Source organism: Rhinatrema bivittatum, chromosome 7, assembly GCF_901001135.1.
Source record: "Rhinatrema bivittatum chromosome 7, aRhiBiv1.1, whole genome shotgun sequence".
Taxonomy (NCBI): domain Eukaryota; kingdom Metazoa; phylum Chordata; class Amphibia; order Gymnophiona; family Rhinatrematidae; genus Rhinatrema; species Rhinatrema bivittatum.
Genome location: NC_042621.1, coordinates 54,448,342 through 54,470,045, shown reverse-complemented (window position 1 = coordinate 54,470,045; position 21,704 = coordinate 54,448,342). Strand labels below are relative to the sequence as shown.

The following is a 21,704-nucleotide window of genomic DNA, read 5'->3' as shown; positions in this document are numbered from 1 at the left end:
AGGCAAAGGCTTTGCTCAGTAGCTGGCAGACCACACTGGGCCTGGCTGCATCGACACTTCTCAGATCTCTCTGTACTTCCTTATCTGCACTAAACACACACTGAGCTTGACTGCGTCAGCATTCTTCAGATCTCTGCACTTCCTTATCTTAGGCTCACAGACAGCCCCCACCTCTTCACGAGGAGGTTGCTTGCTTCACCCAGAAACTGGCACAAGGCTATCACGCACACAGTATAAGATTTAGTAACCAATAGCAATGAAGGCATGCACGCAGGCAGCATGCATTAGCACGTAGCAGTATAACCAATAGTATGCTGAATACGCTGTGGAATTCTGTAAACTCTGTATAATAAAAAGAGCACTCGGACTGCGTTTGGGGTGCCTTCCCGAGAACTCTGCCTGACGTGTCTTCTTCCGTGTGTCATCCATTACAACATATGGTGACCCATCCAGACAAGAATCCCCCTACTCATTCGGCCGGACGAGCCCAGGTGCACCACAGCGAACTTCGCTCCCACATTCGTGAGTATGGAAGGGGGGGGGGGGAACTGTCAACTCAGCAAAAGGTTCATGCAAAAGAGTTGCAGAAAATAGTAAGAAATCATTTCTTTATTACAACAGGAGAGGCAATTCACGTCAGACTAGGAGATATAGAAAATATGTTGAAAGAAATAGAAAGCCAGTGCCCGTGGTATCCAGAGGTTGGTACTTTGAATATCCAGGACTGGATCAACTTAGGGAATGCCTTGCACGCACCCCCGCGTGCCTCAATAAAACATCTATTGCTTTGGCAAAAATGCACGGAAGCGATAGAAAATCTGGGGACACACAATCACAAGGCACCGTCCCCAATCAAGGCTCCCGTGGCATCCACCTCGGAGGAAGAACCCCAGGAAACCAAAGAAACTGAAATAAAAAAACTAACCTCCCTCCGCCTTACCCTCAAACCCCTCTGCATCACCGATTTGTCCAGATAAATTACCATTACACGACACCGCTCCACGTAACGACCTATGCGGTGCGGTCCGCGTGGGGTTTCACCAAGAACAAGTGAAAGGAAATCTCACAGGAGAGGAATTATTGGAGGGGCTTCAAGCATTTCCCATTACGGAGGTCCCTAATGACCAGGGTGAGATTCAATATCAATAATCGGCATTACCGTATAGTATCCTACGGGAACTTCAAAAGAGCATCACAGAAACAGGAATTCATTCCACCTATATTCGAGGGATGTTAGAGGGAATTGCGAATGGCTATAAATTAATTCCCCAGGATTGGAAAGATCTGGCCCGTATGATCCTTACCCCTGCTCAGTATGTGGTTTGGGACTCAGAATATCAAAGGGAAGCCCTCATAGCTGGAAATACCTCGGGAGGAGCATATATACCTGACCAACTTTACAGGGTGGGACAATTTGCAACGCAGGAACAGCAAGCAGTGGGGACGCCCACCACTGCCTATCCAGCGATAAATCGCTGTGTGACCAAGGCCTTTAAGAAGGTTCCTGAATCCAGAAAAGCCACAAAATCATTTACGATGACCCAACAGGCAGCCACAGAACCTTACATACAGTTTATGGATCGGCTGCAAGAAGCCATTCAGCGTCAGGTAGACAACCCAGAGGCGAGCGCTGAACTAATAAAGAAATTAGCCTTTGAAAATGCAAATGCGGACTGTAGGAAAGCTCTGTAATCCATAGTCAGTAAAATAGACTACACCTTAGCCGACATGCTAAAGGCTTGCATGGACGTAGGTACTCATGCCTTTCAAATGGACGCCCTGGTGAACGCCTTGCACAAAGGTCAGTTCCAAAAACCCAAGGGAGCATGTTTCAATTGCAAAAAACCTGGCCATTTTAAACAACAATGCCATGCCCTGGGAGGGGGAGCATACAAAGGAACCGATTCTGCCAGGGCCTCGAGGTCTCGCCCAAAAACGGTCTGCCCCAAGTGCAAAAAAGGCTTCCACTAGGCAAACCAATGCAGAAGTATAAGTCAGGGAAACTAGATTCCGGGCTAGCGACAAGCCCCAGCCCAATTGTCACAAACCCCAGGATTTTACATTCAGTATTTTCCTTCCCCTCCCAGCAGGCCCGCAGATTAAGTTGGGGGTGGCTGACCCCAGTCCTTCTACTATCTGGCACACCCAATACTTTCTTAAACAGCGGGGTGTTTGGCCTCAGCTGATAACCTAATGTAAAGTTTGTAATATCTTAATTGTGCACTATAGGTTGAGCAAAAAGATTTTGTAGAAGCAGGGAGAGATCTGTCTCTCCTCTCTCCCTTCTATCTCGCATGACCAAATTTGAAGGAATGTAAACAATTCTGGTTTCTGTGATTAGTTAGAAGTTAATTAAAGTAGTGGTTTTCTACCTTAATGGTGTAGCTCAGTTACTTATAGCTAGCCATTTAATACTTTGTAATGTGATTTAAAAGATTAAAATTAACCTCTCTTTGTATGTGAGATTTTTCTTTTACAGATTTACAAGAATAAAAGCTGCTGTACAGGACAAAATGTAAAAGCTGAGGTTTTTTCTCTCTCCTAGATTTTGTTTCGTTTTTTGTTTTTTTTAACAGATCTGTTTTAAAAATTCTGATTTTTGCTTAATTCTGGATCCAAAGATTTTTGTTTTCACTTTTAAAAGGCCTACTTTTTGAGCCCTAATGTTCGATAATTGTTTATTGTCTGTGGTTCTCTGTCATTGCGTGTTCTGTTTGTGTGTCATTATGTGTTGTACATGTTACAGAATATTCTGTGTGTGTATTTATCTTTAGCATTATGTGGCAACAGAAGGTGTCATTTGTTAAGAATCACAAGGACACTAAACTAGAATTAAAAGCTGAAACAAAGAGAAGCACCTTTTGGAGATTGCAGCAGCAGTATATGGGAAGAATCTATGGGATTCTAATGTCGCAGCAGACTTAAATTCTTTTGATGATGTAGAAAACAAGATTTCTAAGTATATCCATGCCCCCAATGCTCCCAAATTGCATCTGCCCCTTCTAGGGCGTGAATCCACCCGGTTTACACGCTAATGAAATCTGGCAGATGGATGTTACTCAATATCCTTCCTTCGTCCCCTGGAAATTCTTACATGTAACCATTGATACCTTTTCGCATTTCATGTGGGCCACACCTCAAAAAGGGGAAGCTACCAAACATGTCATCAGTCATTGCATACGTACCTTTTCGGTCATGGGCCTGCCTTCTGTCTTAAAAATCGACACCGGCCCTGCTTATAGCAGCCATTCCTTTGCTGACTTTTGTCAACAATGGAACATCAAGCACCTATTTGGCATTCCTTACAATTCCACTGGACAGGCTATTGTGGAGCGAGCCAACCTCACCCTTAAGACAGCCCTTGACAAACACAAACAAAAGGCAGGAAATGCCCCCGGACTCCCCCCTAAACAAGATTGGCTGAACAAGGTACTGTTTACCTTAAATCATTTAAATATATCAAATTCAAATCAGGCCACAGCAGTGGATAATCATTTTGGGAACAGGATTAGCAATCCACAACCATCAGTTTTGTATAGAATGTTACCTAACCCTGTTTGGCATGGCCCCGTCCCCTTGTTAACATGGGGACAAGGATATGCTGCTGTGCTTGCTCCCTCAGGTCCAGTCTAAGTTCTGAGTTGTTGCGTTAAGCCGTGGAGAGATGGCGTGGCACCAAGGCCTGAAAAATCTGATTCCAAACTTCTCCCTGAGTCTTCACAACCCTCAGAAGGACCGGGATCGGGCTCCTCCCCAGCACCATCAGATGACTTGGGGACAAATTAAGGCATTATCCAGCCAATCCACACAGCTCCTGGAACAGCAGGGACTTGAAAAAACTCCAGAGAACTTTTTGCTTGCTGCATTCTCTTGTTTGAATGCCAATTCATTGACAATTGTGATGTGCATCTTCTTATCTTGCATTCTCCCTCCCGCCATGGCGATCTCTCAACAAGGACTATGGCAAACCAATATGTACATTACCGATGCACAGAACTTATCACAACTATTGAACCAAACAGATTGCTGGGTTTGCATGCACATGCCAACCCATACCAGAGGAGGACTATTGATGCATGCAGTTCCCTTTAACTTATCAGGATGGACTACATACCCGTGGGACAATGGGGTCTTTATAAACTCACCAGTCAATTACACGGTGATGCATTTGGGTAGTAGAATACAAGAGAACGCTACCTTTTGTTGGGAATATAATAATGATAGTAACACACACCCAGGGTAGGGAAATACCCATATTGCAATCAAACATTCACCCTGCAACACAACATGTCTAGAAACAACACCTTCCTTAATGAGACTATTACTGAACACATGCACAATTTCACAAAATATATGTGTAATTATCAGCTCACAGGGTGCCCAGTTGGACAGGGTTGCCCCATCTCCACAGCCACAGGAGGATTCAATCTGTGTAACCCTATAGCAGAAATGGTAAAACAAACCCAAAACAAGAAAAACACATCTACCAATTTGTTGGGAAACATTTGGATGTTGTGTGGACGCACGGCATATATGAGAATCCCTGCAAGATGGACAGGTAGATGTACTCTAGGCTACATAATGCCATCCTTTTATACTACTACCAAACTGCCCAAGGGTAGAATCAGAAACAGGAGAGAGTCAGTTCAAAACCCAATTGGGTGAGGCACAGGCACGATGGTCTACAGGGGCCTGTTTCCCCCATTAGGGGCAGCACTAAACTACCGAGATTTACGCACCCTTGCCAACTGGACCACAGCCCTATTCAACCTAACGATTAAATCCTTAAAACTCCTCACAGAAGAGGTCTCACAAATGAGAGAAGTAGTATTGCAGAATCGCTATGCATTGGACATGATCTTAGCCTCAAAGGGAGGCGTATGTGCATTGATTGGTTCACATTATACATATCTGATTATAAAGCTAACCTCACACACACCATTGAGCAGATGGAGACTCTAATAGCCTATTGCCCTCTATCCAATAACGAACCCCAGTCCCTTTGGGACTGGCTATGGTCCTGGTTCCCCGACATGGCAGGTCTCAGAAAGATAATTCCCATTGTATTACTTTGTATCTTCATTCTAATATGTTGCTGCTGCTGTATTCAATGCTTACCCAACCTGGCTAACATACTTATACCTAAAACACAACGTAAAGATTTCCTGTAAAATATAAAAGAAAGGATGAGATGTGGAGACAAAGGCTTTGCTCAGTAGCTTGCAGACCACACTGGGCCTGGCTGCATCGACACTTCTCAGATCTCTCTGTACTTCCTTATCTGCACTAAACACACACTGAGCTTGACTGCGTCAGCATTCCTCAGATCTCTGCACTTCCTTATCTTAGGCTCACAGACAGCCCCCCCCCACCCCTCTTCACGAGGAGGTTGCTTGCTTCACCCAGAAACTGGCACAAGGCTATCATGCGCACAGTATAAGATGTAGTAACCAACAGCAATGAAGGCATGCACGCAGGCAGCATGCATTAGCACGTAGCAGTATAACCAATAGTATGCTGAATACGCTGTGGAATTCTGTAAACTCTGTATAATAAAAAGAGCACTCGGGCTGCGTTTGGGGTGCCTTCCCGAGAACTCTGCCTGACGTGTCTTCTTCTGTGTGTCATCCATCACAACAATCAAGTATTTAATATTTAGCCATTTGATAATTTCTCTTTTTTGGACCTCAGTTTTGCCCCAATATTGTGAAAAACAGATGAAGGCATAAGAACATGCCATACTGGGTCAGACCAAGGGTCCATCAAGCCCAGCATCCTATTTCCAACAGTGGCCAATCCAGGCCATAAGAACCTGGCAATTACCCAAAAACTAAGTCTATTCCATGTTACCGTTGCTAGAAATAGCACTGGCTATTTTTTAAGTCAACTTAATTAATAGCAGGTAATGGACTTGTCCTCCAAGAACTTATCCAATCCTTTTTTAAACACAGCTATACTAACTGCACTAACCACATCCTCTAGCAACAAATTCCAGAGTTTAATTGTGCGTTGAGTGAAAAAGAACTTTCTCCGATTAGTTTTAAATGTGCCACATGCTAACTTCATGGAGTGCCCCTTAGTCTTTCTATTATCTGAAAGAGTAAATAACCAATTCACATCTACCCATTCTAGACCTCTCATGATTTTAAACACCTCTATCATATCCCCCCTCAGCCGTCTCTTCTCCAAGCTGAAAAGTCCTAACCTCTTTAGTCTTTCCTCATAGGGGATCTGTTCCATCCCCTTATCATTTTGGTCACCCTTCTCTGTACCTTCTCCATGATAATTATACCTTTTTTGAGATGTGGCGACCAGAACTGTACACAGTATTCAAAGTGTGGTCTCACCATGGAGCGATACAGAGGCATTATGACATTTTCCATTTTATTCACCATTCCCTTTCTAATAATTCCCAACATTCTGTTTGCTTTTTTTTAAAATCATCGGTTCAGTGTGCTGCGGCAGTCTATGCCGCAGCACACTGAACTGATGATTTCAATGTGTTATCCACTATGACGCCTAGATCTCTTTCTTGTGTGGTAGCACCTAATATGGAACCTAACATTGTGTAACTATTGCATGGGTTATTGTGTAACTATAGCATGGATTATTGTGTAACTATAACATGGGTTATTTTTCCCTATATGCATCACCGCAGTTTTATCCCGGTACAAATAGAGATGGCCTTTCTCATGTGAGGCCTACTGTACAAGTAAATCTCACATCTGATTTATTTTGTCAGAGGAAAAAAAAAAATGACATATCCTGGACTGCCAATAATGTAGGACATTTGATGAGGCAAGTTGTGAGTTTCTATTTTGTGCCAATGCCTGGTCAGGTATTGCTGCTCTATTTTACCTGCAAGCAATATGACTCAGAAGAAAAAGAGCAAAATAGTACTAAAATATGATGAGGCCCCAGGGCTACGGCAAAATCCTGTGCCTACATTGAGGGCTGGATTTTAAAAGGGTTACGCGCATAAGTTATGCGCGTAACCCTCTTAAAAGGCCCCTGAGTGCGCCGAGCCTATTTTGCATAGGTTCGGCGGCGCGCGCAAGCCCCTGGACGCGCGTAAGTCCCGGGGCTTTGCAAAGGGGGCGTGTCGGGTGGGCGGCGTGAATTTCGGGGCGGGGTGGGAGGCGTGTCGGGGGCGTGACGCCAGCCCGGGGGCATGGTCGAGGCGTCCGGACCAGCCCCTGGGTCGGGTGATGGCGCACCAGCAGCCTGCTGGCGCGCGCAGATTTACGCCTGCCTCTGGCAGGCATCCCCTTGTGCGCACCAACCCCGGATTTTATAAGTTACGCGCATATCTTATAAAATCCAGCGTACTTTTGTTCGCGCGTGGTGCGCGAACAAAAGTACGCGTGCGCGCTGTTTTTGAAAATGTACCCCTTAATGACTTTACATTTATATAACCAACTGAATTTCAGTATACAATGTAGTGTATCCCATGTGTATCCCAATTCAAATAAATATATAAAAAAAAGTGCCTCCCTCCCAGGACAATCATACCCATCTACAAACTTGTCCACTTATTGATATTTACATTTCCAAGGCAATTCCTTAGTAAATGCTGTTCAACCATTTAAGATCGAAGCATGAGGTAAGTAAACATGAAATATCTTTTATCTTTACCTTGCATTTATTAATCGCCTACTGCTGAAGCTCTAGGCAATTTACAATTTAACATACAGAATATAAGATAAAAATACTCTCCACTTTAGGTAGATATTTTTTTTTTTTTTTAAAGATGACTGAATTATGAATGTACATGAAAGATTCACAGATAGACAATAACCAGGGTTGAAGCCTTGACAACTGGTGCTACTGCTCACAAGTTTCAAACGTGGGCTAACTAATTACGTCACCATTAAATGTATATGCAAAGGTTGTTGGATCAAACAAGAAAATGAAATAGACCCTGAAACACAGGTTTAGAGTACCAAAAACCTTCTAGCATTGTAAACCTGCAGCATTTCAAGCTATGTAGATGTAAGTGCTGGGGGACTTACAAAATAAACTAGTAAACACGTTTATTTTTGTGCCATAGGAAAGAAATGATCCCAGTGTACATCAACTAGCAGGACTAGATTACCGTGTACAATTCTTGTCCTTCAGGACTAGATGCTAATGAAAAATGGTGCAAAGCAGCTCTGCTGATATCAGTAATAGTGTGAGTCCATTCCCAGCTAGCTCAGGAATGGTTTGGACTGTTTACTAGCCATTTTTGCCCTGAGCACAACCATAGAAAATTTCTTTTATTTTTTTTATACCTTAATTCTACCACACCATTTTCAGACAAACACAGAAGTATTTTTATTCATTCAGGTAAACTAAGATAAAAAAAAAAAAAAGAAAAGCAAAATATTCAGGAGCAATGACACACATCTGCAATTATAAAGCAGTCTGTTTCAATCAAGCTCTTTCATTTACATGAACAATTTTCCCAGAGCCAGAAATCCTGAAGGCTGACAGGAAGGAAAACGAAACCTGTAGCGATGAAAACTGAAAATACATTTAACTAGCAAATAGCTCTTGAAAGCATGAAAGTACATCTGTATGTTCCTCATCATCCAACTGAACGCTCCAGTAAATAATAATAATAAGCTGCTAATGGCTGTTGCAAAATGCAGTTCCGAGGCCTCGTTACTATGAAATCGGGAGAAAAACATAGCTATGACTTTTCGAGCAATAACAGTTGTACAAATCATACTTTTTCAGAGAACACTGTTGTCAAACAAATAGATGCCAAAATCAACACTGATATCACTGCAGATCAAGCATCAGCTGTTGAATATAATTTCCCAAACATGACAGAGAAAATGACTGCATTTTACAGTGATTTCTTAGGTGACAAGTTCCGATTGCTTTAGGAAGGCATGCAAGTAACAGAGTGCCAACCCATCTACCCAACTCCCTCTTTTCCTGGTCTAAATCAGGGTAGAAGGCCTTAACAAAAGACAAGAGGGTGGGCACACAAAAGCATTAACACAATGAAAGATGCCAATCAATGGGCACAATTTCGCTTGTGAAAATTTGAGCATACTATTTGCTGTTTTTCGCTTGTAATTTTACCTGTGCTAAGGGCAATGCAAAAATCTATGCGACCTCGGTAATGGGCTTCATAATTACGCAAAGCCAGGGCCAGGGTTTCCATTAGACAAACTAGCACGTCATACTTTTGGAGGCAGCAAAATCCTGCCAATGCATAGCCTGGAGCTGCTGGTGGAGCCCCTCCTGCCAGCAGCTAAAGAATAGAAAGAGGGCTACTGGCAGAGCCTTCCACCAGTGGCCAAAGGCCTGGAGCTTCCACATTAGGAGAGAAGAGAGAGAGAATAAATGATGGAAAAGTGTGGAGGGAAGGGGAGAGAAAGAGAGAAGAGGGGCTGGATGGGTGGGGTGGCAAAAAAGTGTGCTGGGGTAATGGGGTGGCAAGAGGGAATTGGGTGGTTGGTAGGGTGGCAAGAGTGCTGAGCTGGTGGGGATGGCGAGTGTGCGCCGAGCAGTTGGCAGGTGCTGAATCTGCATAAAGATAGCAAAGATTAGGGTGACGCTGGTATGCCAGACTGTGCAGAAAGGAGAGAAGAAGAATGCTGTAGAGGGTGCTGATGAAGAAATGCAGTGCAGGGAGAGATGGAGAGGCGATGCTGGGCACTATGGGGAGGGGGCAAAGAGAGGGGCTTTGGGGCAGAGAGTGAGGGAAGATATTAAATGGGGTGCTGGGCCAGAATTCATGCTGCCAAAGAAGGGAACTGCTGCTGCTGGCAGGAGGGAGCGCTGTTTTGGAGCTGTCACCAGTAGGAAAGTCGGAGCCAGGGGAACAAGGCCGATGGTCCTGCCTAGGGCACTGATGGTGAACTCCAATCCACAAACAGGCCAGGTTTCTAGGATATCCACAATGAATATGCATGAGGTAGATATGCAAACATGGAGGCAGTGCATGCAATATTTCTCAATCATAGTCATTGTAGAGTATCTTAAAAACCTGACCTGCTTGTGGCACTCAAGGACTGGAGTTCGCCATCACTGGTCTAGGGTGTCTAATACTTTTGCATCAGCCCCGTGCAAAGCAGCTAGTAACCAATGTCCACGTAGCTAAATTTTGCACACAAAAATGCAGAATTTTGCATCATTTTGTGAGAATCTTAACTACAATTTGGGGAGGTGTGGTTAAGCAATTTTCTCATAAAATCCATGATTTTATGCAGACTTTACCACACAAACATGAACACGAATACATCTGAAAAATATTTAAATGAACTAGTATCACAAGAACAAATTTGCACGGTACATGCACACTCCCACAAATCCACTTGTAGTTTAGTGTATCTCAGCCCCAGTGTGATTGGGCAGTACATTATAGTTACTTTATCTTTTATTCCTTCTAATGAAGTAACTTTCATAGCTCCCTTCACTATCAGTTCCTTTTCAATGTTGTACAATATCTTGGACTCAAAAATAGTTGCAATGTTACAGTTCTTATCCCGGAGAAGAACTACAAGTCATTAGTTTTGTATTCCTCTATAAAATAAGTATTGGCAATGAATCTTAAAAATGTGACAAGTTCTTTTTAACTTACAGAATGCAAAGGTATTTTAAACTGTTGACGCAGGCATAAATGCAGTAAAAAGGGAGAGGGAGAGTCCTAGTGGTTAGAGTAATGGGCAGGAGACAAGGGTTCAGACCCAACTTCTCCCACTGATGCTCCTGGTGAACCTGGGCAAGTCACTCATCTCCCGTTGCCTCTACCTACTTAGGGCCAGGGGTACTAAGCCTTTTCGCCATACAGACACAAAAATCTAAAACAGTAACTTTCAAACAGCCACGCAGGCGAATATGTACACCCACGTGCCAGCTCGCGCAAATGGATGCGGCCATTTAGTAACATATGCGCGTATGTTTGCGCATGGTATAAAATTGGCAGTACGCGAGTACATGTCCACACAATTTTATATGGGCACATGCATGTGTGCGCAAATGCCGGCTCTGCTGTGTAAGTGGGGGGGATTTTATTACATACGCGTGCCAACGCAATTACTAGTTTCCCCAGTCCATTCCCAGTTCACCCAGGTAAAGGCTAGGACTTTCTAACCCCCTAATTAACCTGCCTCCCTTTTATGTTTTTAGCCCCAACCCTTCAATAATTGCTAACTAGCCTCTTTTTTTTTTAATTATACTAGTTACCCACCATCCATAGCAGAAGTAAAGATACACGAATGAGGACTCCAGCGCATGCTTATGCGCGCAAATAGTTACACGCTGTTTTAATGCTAAAATCTGGGAATGCCCATACCCTGCCCAGATCATGCTCCGCCCATTCCCATCCAAATTTTTGTGTGTACCCGTGTGTTTTTAAAAATATGTGCAGTGTGCGCGAACCCAAGAGATGCATGTATCTCCTGGCTTTGGCGCACGCCCTGCTCTTAAAATTTACCAGTATGTTGCTGGCCTGTAGCAGGTATTCTTGAAGGATAGCAGGATAAATCTGTCACACAAGCGGGTGACATCATCCAAAGGCACAGACATAGATGATCTCATATAGACATCTAGAAAATCTTTTCTAGGCATACATGGAATTTACCATTCATATGCAACTGGTTCTATAATATAGTTTATTTAGCCAACTCAATAACGGGAGGACAGAGAGTTTGTGTGATTAATTATCCTGCTGTCCTTTGAGAACAATTGTTACAGGTAAGCAACCTTGGTAAGAGGACAAGCAGGATAATTCATCTAAACAAGTTGAGAGCACCTAGCTAAGTACTGCCTTTCAACAAAAAAGTGATTATAAAAACTGTCAACTAACAAAGAACCTACACTTGTTGGATGAAAACTCATTTGGGGTTTTTTTTCCTGGAAAGACAACCCAAAATAAAAACGGGCCCTAGAGATGGAGATGGATTCTTCCACTCTAAGAGATCCTGAAGGACCAACTGACCACATCTGCTGACAGGTTGAAAATCAACATCTAGACAGTAATGGGATGGGAATGTGTGGACTGAGTTCCATGTTGAAGTCTTGTAAATTTCAATGGAGGCTGATTGCAAATGTACCACAGATGCTACTATGGCTCTCATACTGTGGGCCTTGACAGGCTCTTCTAGTATCAGATCTGGGCATAACAAAAGGCGATATAATCTGCTATCCAACTACAGACTTGCATGGTTGGTTACAGCAATATTAAGCCTGTTTAGGTTAAAAGAAACAAAAAGCTGGGTGGGCTTCATAAGGTCTTTAGTTCACTCCATATAGAAGGCAAACACTTTTTTGCAATCAAAATCTATACAGCACTTGTTCACCTTATGATTGAAAACAATTGTTGGAAGGATGATTGAATGGTTAAGGCAAAACGTGAGAAGGGATCTAGGACATTGTCCTCATATCAAATGATAAACCTCCCCTATCTGAAAGCAGAATATCTTTCTTTGTGTATTTCTTTCTAGATGCCATGTGGACCTGAGACACTGCAGCAGAAAATCCATATGAACAAACCAACGTCTTCTCAACATCCACGCCATGAGGGCTAGTGTTGATGAACTGCCCAACCTGACTGGTTTCATAATGCATAAGAACTTAACATTTGCAATATTGGGTTAGACTAAAGGTCCATGGAGCCCAGCATCCTGTTTCCAACAGTAGCCAGTCCAAGTCACTAGGAGCTACCCAGCAGATCCATTCCTTGTTGCTTACTCCCAAGTGGTGGCTTTCCCATGGCTATCTGGAAAATAATGGTTTATGGGCATTTCTTCCAGGAACCTATTTTTTGGAGGTCAATATTCAAAAGGCATTTAAACAAATATTTAGCACTTATCCAGCTATAATTTAGCGGCATAAAAAATGGGTGTTTTAGAAGCATTCCCTGGAAGGGTTTAGTTATCCAACTACCTAGCCGAATATCTGGTATATCTGGCTAAGTTAGCCAGATAACTTTAGACCTGTTATTAAATAACTGGACCAGCAGGCCATCTCCTCCCCCCCTCCCCCCCACCAAAATGTTATAAAGGCCCTATCGGGCAGTGCCCATCTCACCTCCCAAATCCTTAAAATGTCCCCAAGATCTCCCCTGTCCCAGTGTTTTTCAAATTCCAAAATCAGGCTGCCTTCTCCCTTGCCTCCCATCCTACCCACAATGATTTATTTATAAGATTGTGGTGCCCCCTTCCCCCGACCCTCCCAATCCCCACCCCCGACACCTTACAGCTGTTTGCCAGGAGCATGGGACCCTCTGCCTCCATGTTGCTCTAAGAGAGTCAGTGCAGGTAGTGTACGTTTATGTTAAACTTATGAATACAGTGCTGCCGCTAGTGCTGCAATCTTATAAATCATTGCAGGGGGAGGAGTGGGAGGGAAAGGGGGGAACAGCCAGATTTAGGAGTTTGAACAACACCAGAATGGAAGGGGGGGGATGTCTTGGAGACATTTTAACGATTTAGGGGGTGAGTGGGCATGGCCCAATAGGGTCTTTATAAGATATTTTGGGGGGGGAAGAAGGGGATGGCCCACTGGCCCAGTTATTTATTTTTAGCTTTCATTTAATGACAGCAGTACTTTGCTGGTTAAGTAGCACGTTATCCTGCCACACAAGGCCGGATAATTAAAAACCTACCCTGCTATTTTCAAATATAGACGGTTAGGGATTTTTTTTTTTTTTTACCATTAATTCTTTATTAAATTTAAATCAGATTAAAAAAAAAAAATGAAATAAAAATGAATATGAAAATGAACAAGTATATATCAATAGATACATATATAAAGCAAAAAACCCCCCCTTACATTATCAATATAGCCACATTAATCGGGGCTGCCTGATAAGGAAATAATAAAATCTCTCTCTCAATAGGCAGCATCTAAATTAACCAGTAGATTTATTTAAAAAATAGTTTCCAAATGTGATAGATCTACAAAAACTATCTTTGGTAAACACTTACATTGACATTTTAAATAAAAGAAAAGCACCTAGAGCCAGAACACAAGGTTTAAATTGCAAGAATTGCTTCCTTCTGGTCTACGACTCCGTAGAAACATCTGGAAAACCAGTACTTTATGACCATAAAATAAAGACTCTTTATATTTGAAGTATTGCTTAAAGAACTCTTCTTTATCTGTGGACAATGCAAAGGAAACAACAAAGGTAGTTCTAGTGGAGACATTATCATCCGAAGTCTGCACAAATGAAGAGAGGACTGGACTAGAGACAGGCGCAGAACATCCACTTCCCCAGTCCCAATACCAGCAACCCTCTTTTTATTAGGTTTATAATAAGAATTTTTCATCAAAAATGTCTTCTCCGGCAGGAATTGTAATATTTTAACCACATATTTCTTAAAGTACTCCTCCCCTGAAATCAGGTGAGAATGAGGAAAATTCAACAAACAAAGGTTATTAGACCTAAGTTTGTTTTCCATAGAGTAGCATTTAGTATAAAGTAATTAATTCCTGCACTAAACACTGACTGCAAATTAGATACAGAAGAAGATTGAGCCGACATTGTTGAGTCTAAGGAAGAGAGCCTAACATCCAATTCCTGGAGTTGACTTGCAGTGTCCTTAAAGAATTGACACAACTGAGTTAACAATTTAGAGTCTATTCCCACAACAACACTAAGGGAAATCCCCCCCTCCCCCCCCGATACAAGTAACAGATATGATCCATCACTCCTCCAGTTAAAGCTTGCACTGAGGTTGGAATTGGGATGACTGACTTCCCTCTATTAGTCTGATCCATATTTAAATCAAGCAAACAGCACCTGATAATTGAGAAGAAATAAACCCACAAGTTTGATTGAAAACAACCTCTTGCTGCATAGAAATGATACTTGGAATAGAAGGAGGAGATCTAACTTTGGCACTCCATGAAGTTAGCATGTGGCACATTTAAAACTAATCGGAGAAAATTCTTTTTCACTCAACGCACAATTAAACTCTGGAATTTGTTGCCAGAGGATATGGTTAGTGCAGTTAGTATAGCGGTGTTTAAAAAAGGATTGGATAAGTTCTTGGAGGAGAAGTCCATTACCTGCTATTAATTAAGTTGACTTAGAAAATAGCCACTGCTATTACTAGCAACGATAACAAGGAATAGACTTAGTTTTTGGGTACTTGCCAGGTTCTTATGGCCTGGATTGGCCACTGTTGGAAACAGGATGCTGGGCTTGATGGACCCTTGGTCTGACCCAGTATGGCATGTTCTTATGTTCTTAAGGAAACTTTCTCCAGTTCTGTACTCTCATTTTCATGCAGTGTTGAATCTGGAGTGATATGACAATCCATGGGACCACTGACAGGAGTTGAGCTGGAGGCTTGAGATGGATAGGAAAACTTCCCCTTCCTCTTTCTTCCCATTCTTAGCCAAAAATAAGGTCTCAAAAAATCGGCATAAGGGGCACGCCCCTTTGATGCACCGGGCCCCTGATGCACCGATGACATCAGTGTTGGGTAGCCCGGATGTTGCAGCGCTCCTCTCCTGGGTCCGGCAAGGATAAGGCAGGCAGGCACAAACATCCATGCGGGATGCCTCCTTTTGTAGGCCCCCGACGTATCGATGACGACAGCATCAGGTAGCCCAGACGATGCAGCGCTCCTCTCCCGGGTCCGGCAAGGGTAAGGCAGGCAGGCACCTGCCGGTTAGGTTTTTAGTTCTCCGGTTGCATGTAGCCGAATAACTTTAAGCTTATATATTCATCTGAATATAAGGGACAAGATATCCGGCTAACTTGTCCACTAAATGGCCTATTGAATATTGGTTTACATGTTAATTTAGTTTTGTTCATATGGTAATGTTATGTTTAAAATTGCTTCTAATTTTGTTTGTAACATTGTTTTATTGGTCCTTTGTTTAATATATTTGTTTGTATCATTATTGTTTATGTTTGTATGTAATCCACCTTGCATAAACATTCTAATATAGGAGGAATACAAATAATTTTCAATAAATAAACAAAACCATGTCCAAATCTCTTTTAAGCCTAGCTATGCTGGATGTCTTGATCACATCCTCCAGCAACCAATTCTGCAGCTTGATTGGGTAACGAGTTAAAAAAAAAAATTTAAAAAAATGTCTCCAATTTGTTTAAAATTTGCTGTTAGTTTCATAGCGTGTCCCCTAATCTTATTAGTAATGGAAAGGGTAAATTAAGCTTTATACATTTGGCAGCCTGCGGGATATCCCCGCAGGTCGCTGCACTCACCCCTGATGCCACAAAACACCGGGACTCCTCTCTCTGCCGAGACCCTATTAGGTCTTGCAAATGCAGCAGGACGTCACTGGGACCGCTTCCCTCCAGGCGCACGTGTGCCTGACAACACTGGATTTATTTATTTAAAACTGTTTGTATACCGCTTTTACAATTGAAAATTAATCAAAATGGTTCACAATATTAAAACATACATAATCTGTGTAAAACAATAAAAGGCATAAAACATAAGACTAAAACAGTAATTACACAAAACACAACTCTGCTACAAAATTAATACAGAAAGTGCCAATAGGTGAGAAGGTCAGAATGGGAGCAACAGCAATAATTAAGAACCAGTACTAGCAAGAGAATTGAAAGCTTTCTGAAATAAATGTGTTTTTAGTGATGTCTTAAATTGTTGTTTAGATGGTATAAGACGAAGAAAGTCTGACAAGTGAATTCCACAGGATAGGGCCTGCTACAGAAAAGGCTCTATTGTGCATTATATGTAATCTGGCAAGTCTGACAGATGGTATATACAAGAAATGTTTTGAGAAGGATCTTAGCTGTCTTGCTGGTTTGTATATACGAAGTGAAGAACAAAACCAAGATGAGGAAGCATTGTGGATAAGAGCGTGGATAATGGACAAAACCTTGTATTGGAGTCTGAATTTAATAAGCAACCAATGAAGTGACGATAAGACTGGAGTGATATGGGATCTACGAGATGTACCTGAGAGAATGCAGGCAGCAGAGTTTTGAATTAATTGCAAAGGGTGAATCATGGAATCAGGTAGTCCCAAGTATAGCGAATTACAGTAATCCAGTCCCGAGAACACTAGCAATTGCAAAACTGTACAAAAATCGCAAAAGAACAGCAGAAGTCGAAGTCTTTTTAAAAGTTACAAATTGTAGAAAGACTTTTTTGTGATGGTGGAAATATGCTTGGCCATGGATAAATCAGAGTTTATCGTAACCCCTAGGCTGATAGCATGAATGCCGATGGCGATAGAAATCCCATTAAAATGGAGATGTGATGGAGGCCTATAGTAGAGCTGGAAATAAAAATTAAATATGTTAATTCTGTTTTTGCAGGGTTTAATTTTAGCCGATTGTATGCAAGCCAAGTATTGATTGAGTTTAGATATAAGTTTATTGTAGATAGGGTATCTGACCAAGAGGAATTATAGGGAACCAAGAGTTGGATATCGTCTGCATAAATTCGGAATTGAATATTGAGAGCGGCAAGAATGTGACATAGCGGAAGCAGATATTGAAAAGAATGGGAGATAATGAAGAACCTTGGGGTACACCAGTAGAAACTGTATTTGCATCTGAAGATTGATTGAGAACGTTAATTTGTTGTGATCGATTAGATAGATAGGACTGAAACCAATTAAAGACAGTTGCTTAATACCTAGGGTTTTTAAGCCTGATAAAAGAATATGATGGTCCAAGGTGTCGAATGCAGCTGATATATCCAAAGAAATAAGGATAAACTCCGTATTAGCATCGAAACCATAAAATATGGTGTCAAAGCAAGAAAGTAAGAGTGTTTCCGTGGAATGACCTTTCCAAAAACTATGCTGGCCTGGATGTAAAATGTCATATTCAGCTAAAAAATTGGAAAGCTGGTGTAAGACCACAGATTCTATTAACTTTGCTAAGGATGGTATTAAAGTTATAGGTCTAAGGTTGTTGAGATCTAACGGACCTTTAGCTTTATTTTTTTGAATGGGTCAAATGGCAGATTTTTTTAAACTATCAGGGAAAGAGCCAGATTCAAGAGAATGATTAACCAAATCGCATAAGAAACTGCTGGCCAGCGGAGCAATGACTTTAAATAGAGAGCCAGAACATGGATTTAAAGAATTAGTAGTTTTCTGTTTCTGAATTATGTTTAATAAAGAAGATCCAGATATAGGTGAAAATTCTGACCAATTAATAGCACATGGTGGAAGTTTAAAGGTGGGATATGGTGAATGGTGAAATTCCGTAGAAATGGTGTCAATCTTAGATTTAAAATAAGTAGCAATTTTATTACACATAATAGAATCATAACTGGTAGAGCTAAAAGGATTCACTGTAGTTAAAGATTTAACAATATTAAAGAGAACACTAGGATTGCCATGGACATCAGAAATTTTCTTTGCGAAATAGGTTTTTTTTGCGATGTTAATTTCCTTATTCTAACGCCTTAGGGTGCAATAATAGTCATTTTTTGCTGCAGAAGTTTTCATGCGACACAATTTACATTCTTTGGATCATAATAAAGTCTTAAGAGAATGTAAAGTTTTGGAATACCATGGAGCATTAAGCTTATCTTTTTTTGTGATGATTTTCATAGGTGCTATTGAGTCTAAGGTAGAAATGATTGTTGAGTTCCAAGTGTCAACTAAATCAATATTTGGGGAAGTAGCTTGAAAAGGTAGCATGGAAGTAAGTGCTTCTATAAACTCCTCCAGGAGGAACAGTTCAAATTTACAATTCCTCTAATGACATAAAAACACACACCTATACAAGCATTCATACAAGTTTAAAAGAACAAAATTTTTTGGTTCCTGTACTTTTTTCTATGTGTATCTTGCTACTGGAAAGAATTTTTTAAGAGATTTTTGTAATTTGGATAAATAAAGTGAAAATTATAAATTGTTTTTATATGTCACTTTATTATTTTGAGACAGTCCCATGGATGGCATATTGTTCCATCTAGCAGCTGGCGCTGATAATCGCACAACATCCACAGTACCTAGCAGACAGACTACACATGAGCCCTAAGCATGTTATATAATTATACATTTTATATATATATATAGATATATATATATATATATATATATATATATATATATAGATATAGGTAGAACTTTACTAAAATGGTATAAGTGCAGACAAAAGATGTTGCTGAGACCAACAATAATGTACTTTATAATGTAGAGTGCTACGATTAGACAAGTTCCACCATATTCACCAAAACTGTCTTTGCTTCTTGACTAATCAGTTGTTCAGCATATTTCTGAACAAACTATACATTAAAAGATCTGGTGTGAAATATTTGCATAAACTACTGATAAATTATTAATTCTTAGTATTTAGACCTATTTATTTGATTGATTTTGAATTCCACTTTTCAGGCCCTTCAAAGTGGATTATATACAGGTTTTTTCCCTATCCCCAGAGGGCTCACAATCTGTTTTTTTATACCTGAGACATTGAAGGATGAAGTGACTTGCCCAAGGCCATTAAGAGCACCAGTAGGAGTTGAACGTTGGCTTACCTGGTTCATAAGTCCTCTGCTCTAATCATTAGGCCAGGGGTGGCCAACTTCAGCCCTCTAGAGCTACACACAGTACTGGTTTTCAGGATATTCACAATGAATATGCAAGAGATAGATTTCCATGGACTGCCTGCATTGTATGCAAATCTCTCTTATGCATATTCATTATAGATATCTTGAAAACCAAGCCTATTTGGGGCCCTTGAGTACCAGAATTGGCCATCCCTGCACTAGGGATAGCCAATTCTGGTACCCAATTCAAAAAGGACCTAAAAACACTAATGTTCTGCAAATTCTACACTGACCCTCAGACGTCTGATCATTCCAACTCTCAACTGAACCTCTTAATACATTCTCTTCACCCTGAACTGCTTACCCTCCTCTTCCAACCTAATAATGCTCTCTGGACTTGATATGCTTATTTCTGATATTGTTCAAATTGTTTTTTACTGTTGCACAACTGCTAAGAAAATGTATAACATTCACATTGTTTTTTCTGTTACACAACTGCTAAGAAAAATGTATATTTTTGTAAACCGTTATGATGGCTCTACCGAATGACGGTATATAAAACTCAACAAATAAATAAATAAATAAATAAATAAATAGGCAAAATAAAACCTGAACGTTCACACATTGAAGATAAGGAAGTAGAAACATTTAATGCCACAGTGAAAATTAAGTGATTGAGTTATATGGGCCAATAGTGCTATGGTTTAAAGAGCCAACCCCTTGTCTTCTGCAATATTTTTAGAACTCTTTGGACATCTGACAGATGTCCTTTTTTAAAATACTATTCCTTTAAACACCATGGCTCTGCATATTAATATACAGGGCCAAAAAATGTAAATCACACATTTCTCATGGAACTCAAATGACCAGAAGAATTAATGTCTTTCCATCTTTCTTGAGATTTGAAAAACACAGAAATTAATACTATATTATAAACATTATCCTGCTTAATGTGATCTCTAAGATCAGTAGGCACTATGCAAAATTAAAATGGCCTGATAATTTTATATATGCAGTTGGCTCTCTGCTTGAGCCCTCGTTTCCATAATTTTTAAATCCATCATCTCACAACAGCTGAGATGATTTGCAAAATGACTGCTTAATTAGCTTTCTCCTGCTGTTATCCCTTTATGCTGAGAATAGGAATGTAGAACGCATTCACCACCAGAGGGAAAAATCTCTTCAAAGAACTGTACACAATAACAAGACCATCTCCGTGTTCACAATCATAACCTTGTCAAAACCTGTTATGCTGACTTGATTTTGCTTTCTGCATTCAATATTCTGTCAATCTGTATTACCAACATCAGCATTTATAACTTAAGACGGGCATGCAACGTCTTTGATGTAATCCACTTTGGGCCAAACTGTGGTATAAAATGTAAAACAACAGCATAATGTAACATCTGGCAGGCTTCTGGCTCTCATTTGTCCGAACACTGTTTGTTACAAAAAGAGAAACATTTCGGTTGCCACTGAGAGATTATATAATTGATCTTACTGTGTAGTAATTGCCAGAAAAAAAAAAAGCTACAGATGAGATTCCAGTTGCCTTTTTTATAAATCCAAAAATAAATGTGACATGTACACACACACACACACACATATATATATATATATAATTATACATACACAGTTCCTTTTTAATAATACTTTTGGGACTTCTAAAACTTGTCACAGAATGCCAATTTTAAGTGGAATCCATACCGTATGGGTGTGAATATATAATACTGACGTTCATATAATGTTTGCTCAAATGAGGATAGCTGAGCACATGTTTATAGTATATAGTTTATAGTATATATATATATATGTATGTGTGTCTGTGTGCAATCTTATAAAGGAAGCCATTTCAAAGATTACAATTAAGGACTTGTGGGTAAAATCCATCACATTTTGGGCAGGCAAGGAGACATGAAAAGGGGCGAGTACTCGTACCTTAGAGAGAGCAAGTGCTTGCATCTGCCCAGCTGCCCCCTTCCCTTGGTGTGATCTAGTTGGCTGTGACTTTACCTTTTCTGCTGGAGCACTTCATCGAGGGTTTCCTGTCTGTCATGCAGCAGCCGCTGGAGGTGCTTCAGCTCTCGCTGGTACTGAGCAGCCTTTTCTGCAAAGTCCTCCTCTTGCTCTATTAGTCTGTGATTGATGTCTCCGAGCTTCACAGCAGCCTTCTTTTTGTACACCTGTGACAGTAAAACACCATGGGAAGAGTGAGCTGATGGCAGCTCTTCAGGATGATTA

The 21,704-nt window shown here is 40.9% G+C and overlaps 1 protein-coding gene across 4 annotated transcripts in view; it reads right to left on the bottom strand.

Moving 5' to 3' along the window:
- CEP89 (centrosomal protein 89) overlaps positions 1-21,704 on the bottom strand; it is a 491,071-nt gene that overhangs the window by 47,438 nt on the left and 421,929 nt on the right. For all 4 annotated transcript variants that reach the window (XM_029608396.1, XM_029608398.1, XM_029608395.1 and 1 more), the window contains one exon: positions 21,477-21,646. In XM_029608396.1, coding sequence (XP_029464256.1) covers positions 21,477-21,646 — 170 coding nt within the window. The remainder of the gene's footprint in view (positions 1-21,476; positions 21,647-21,704) is intronic.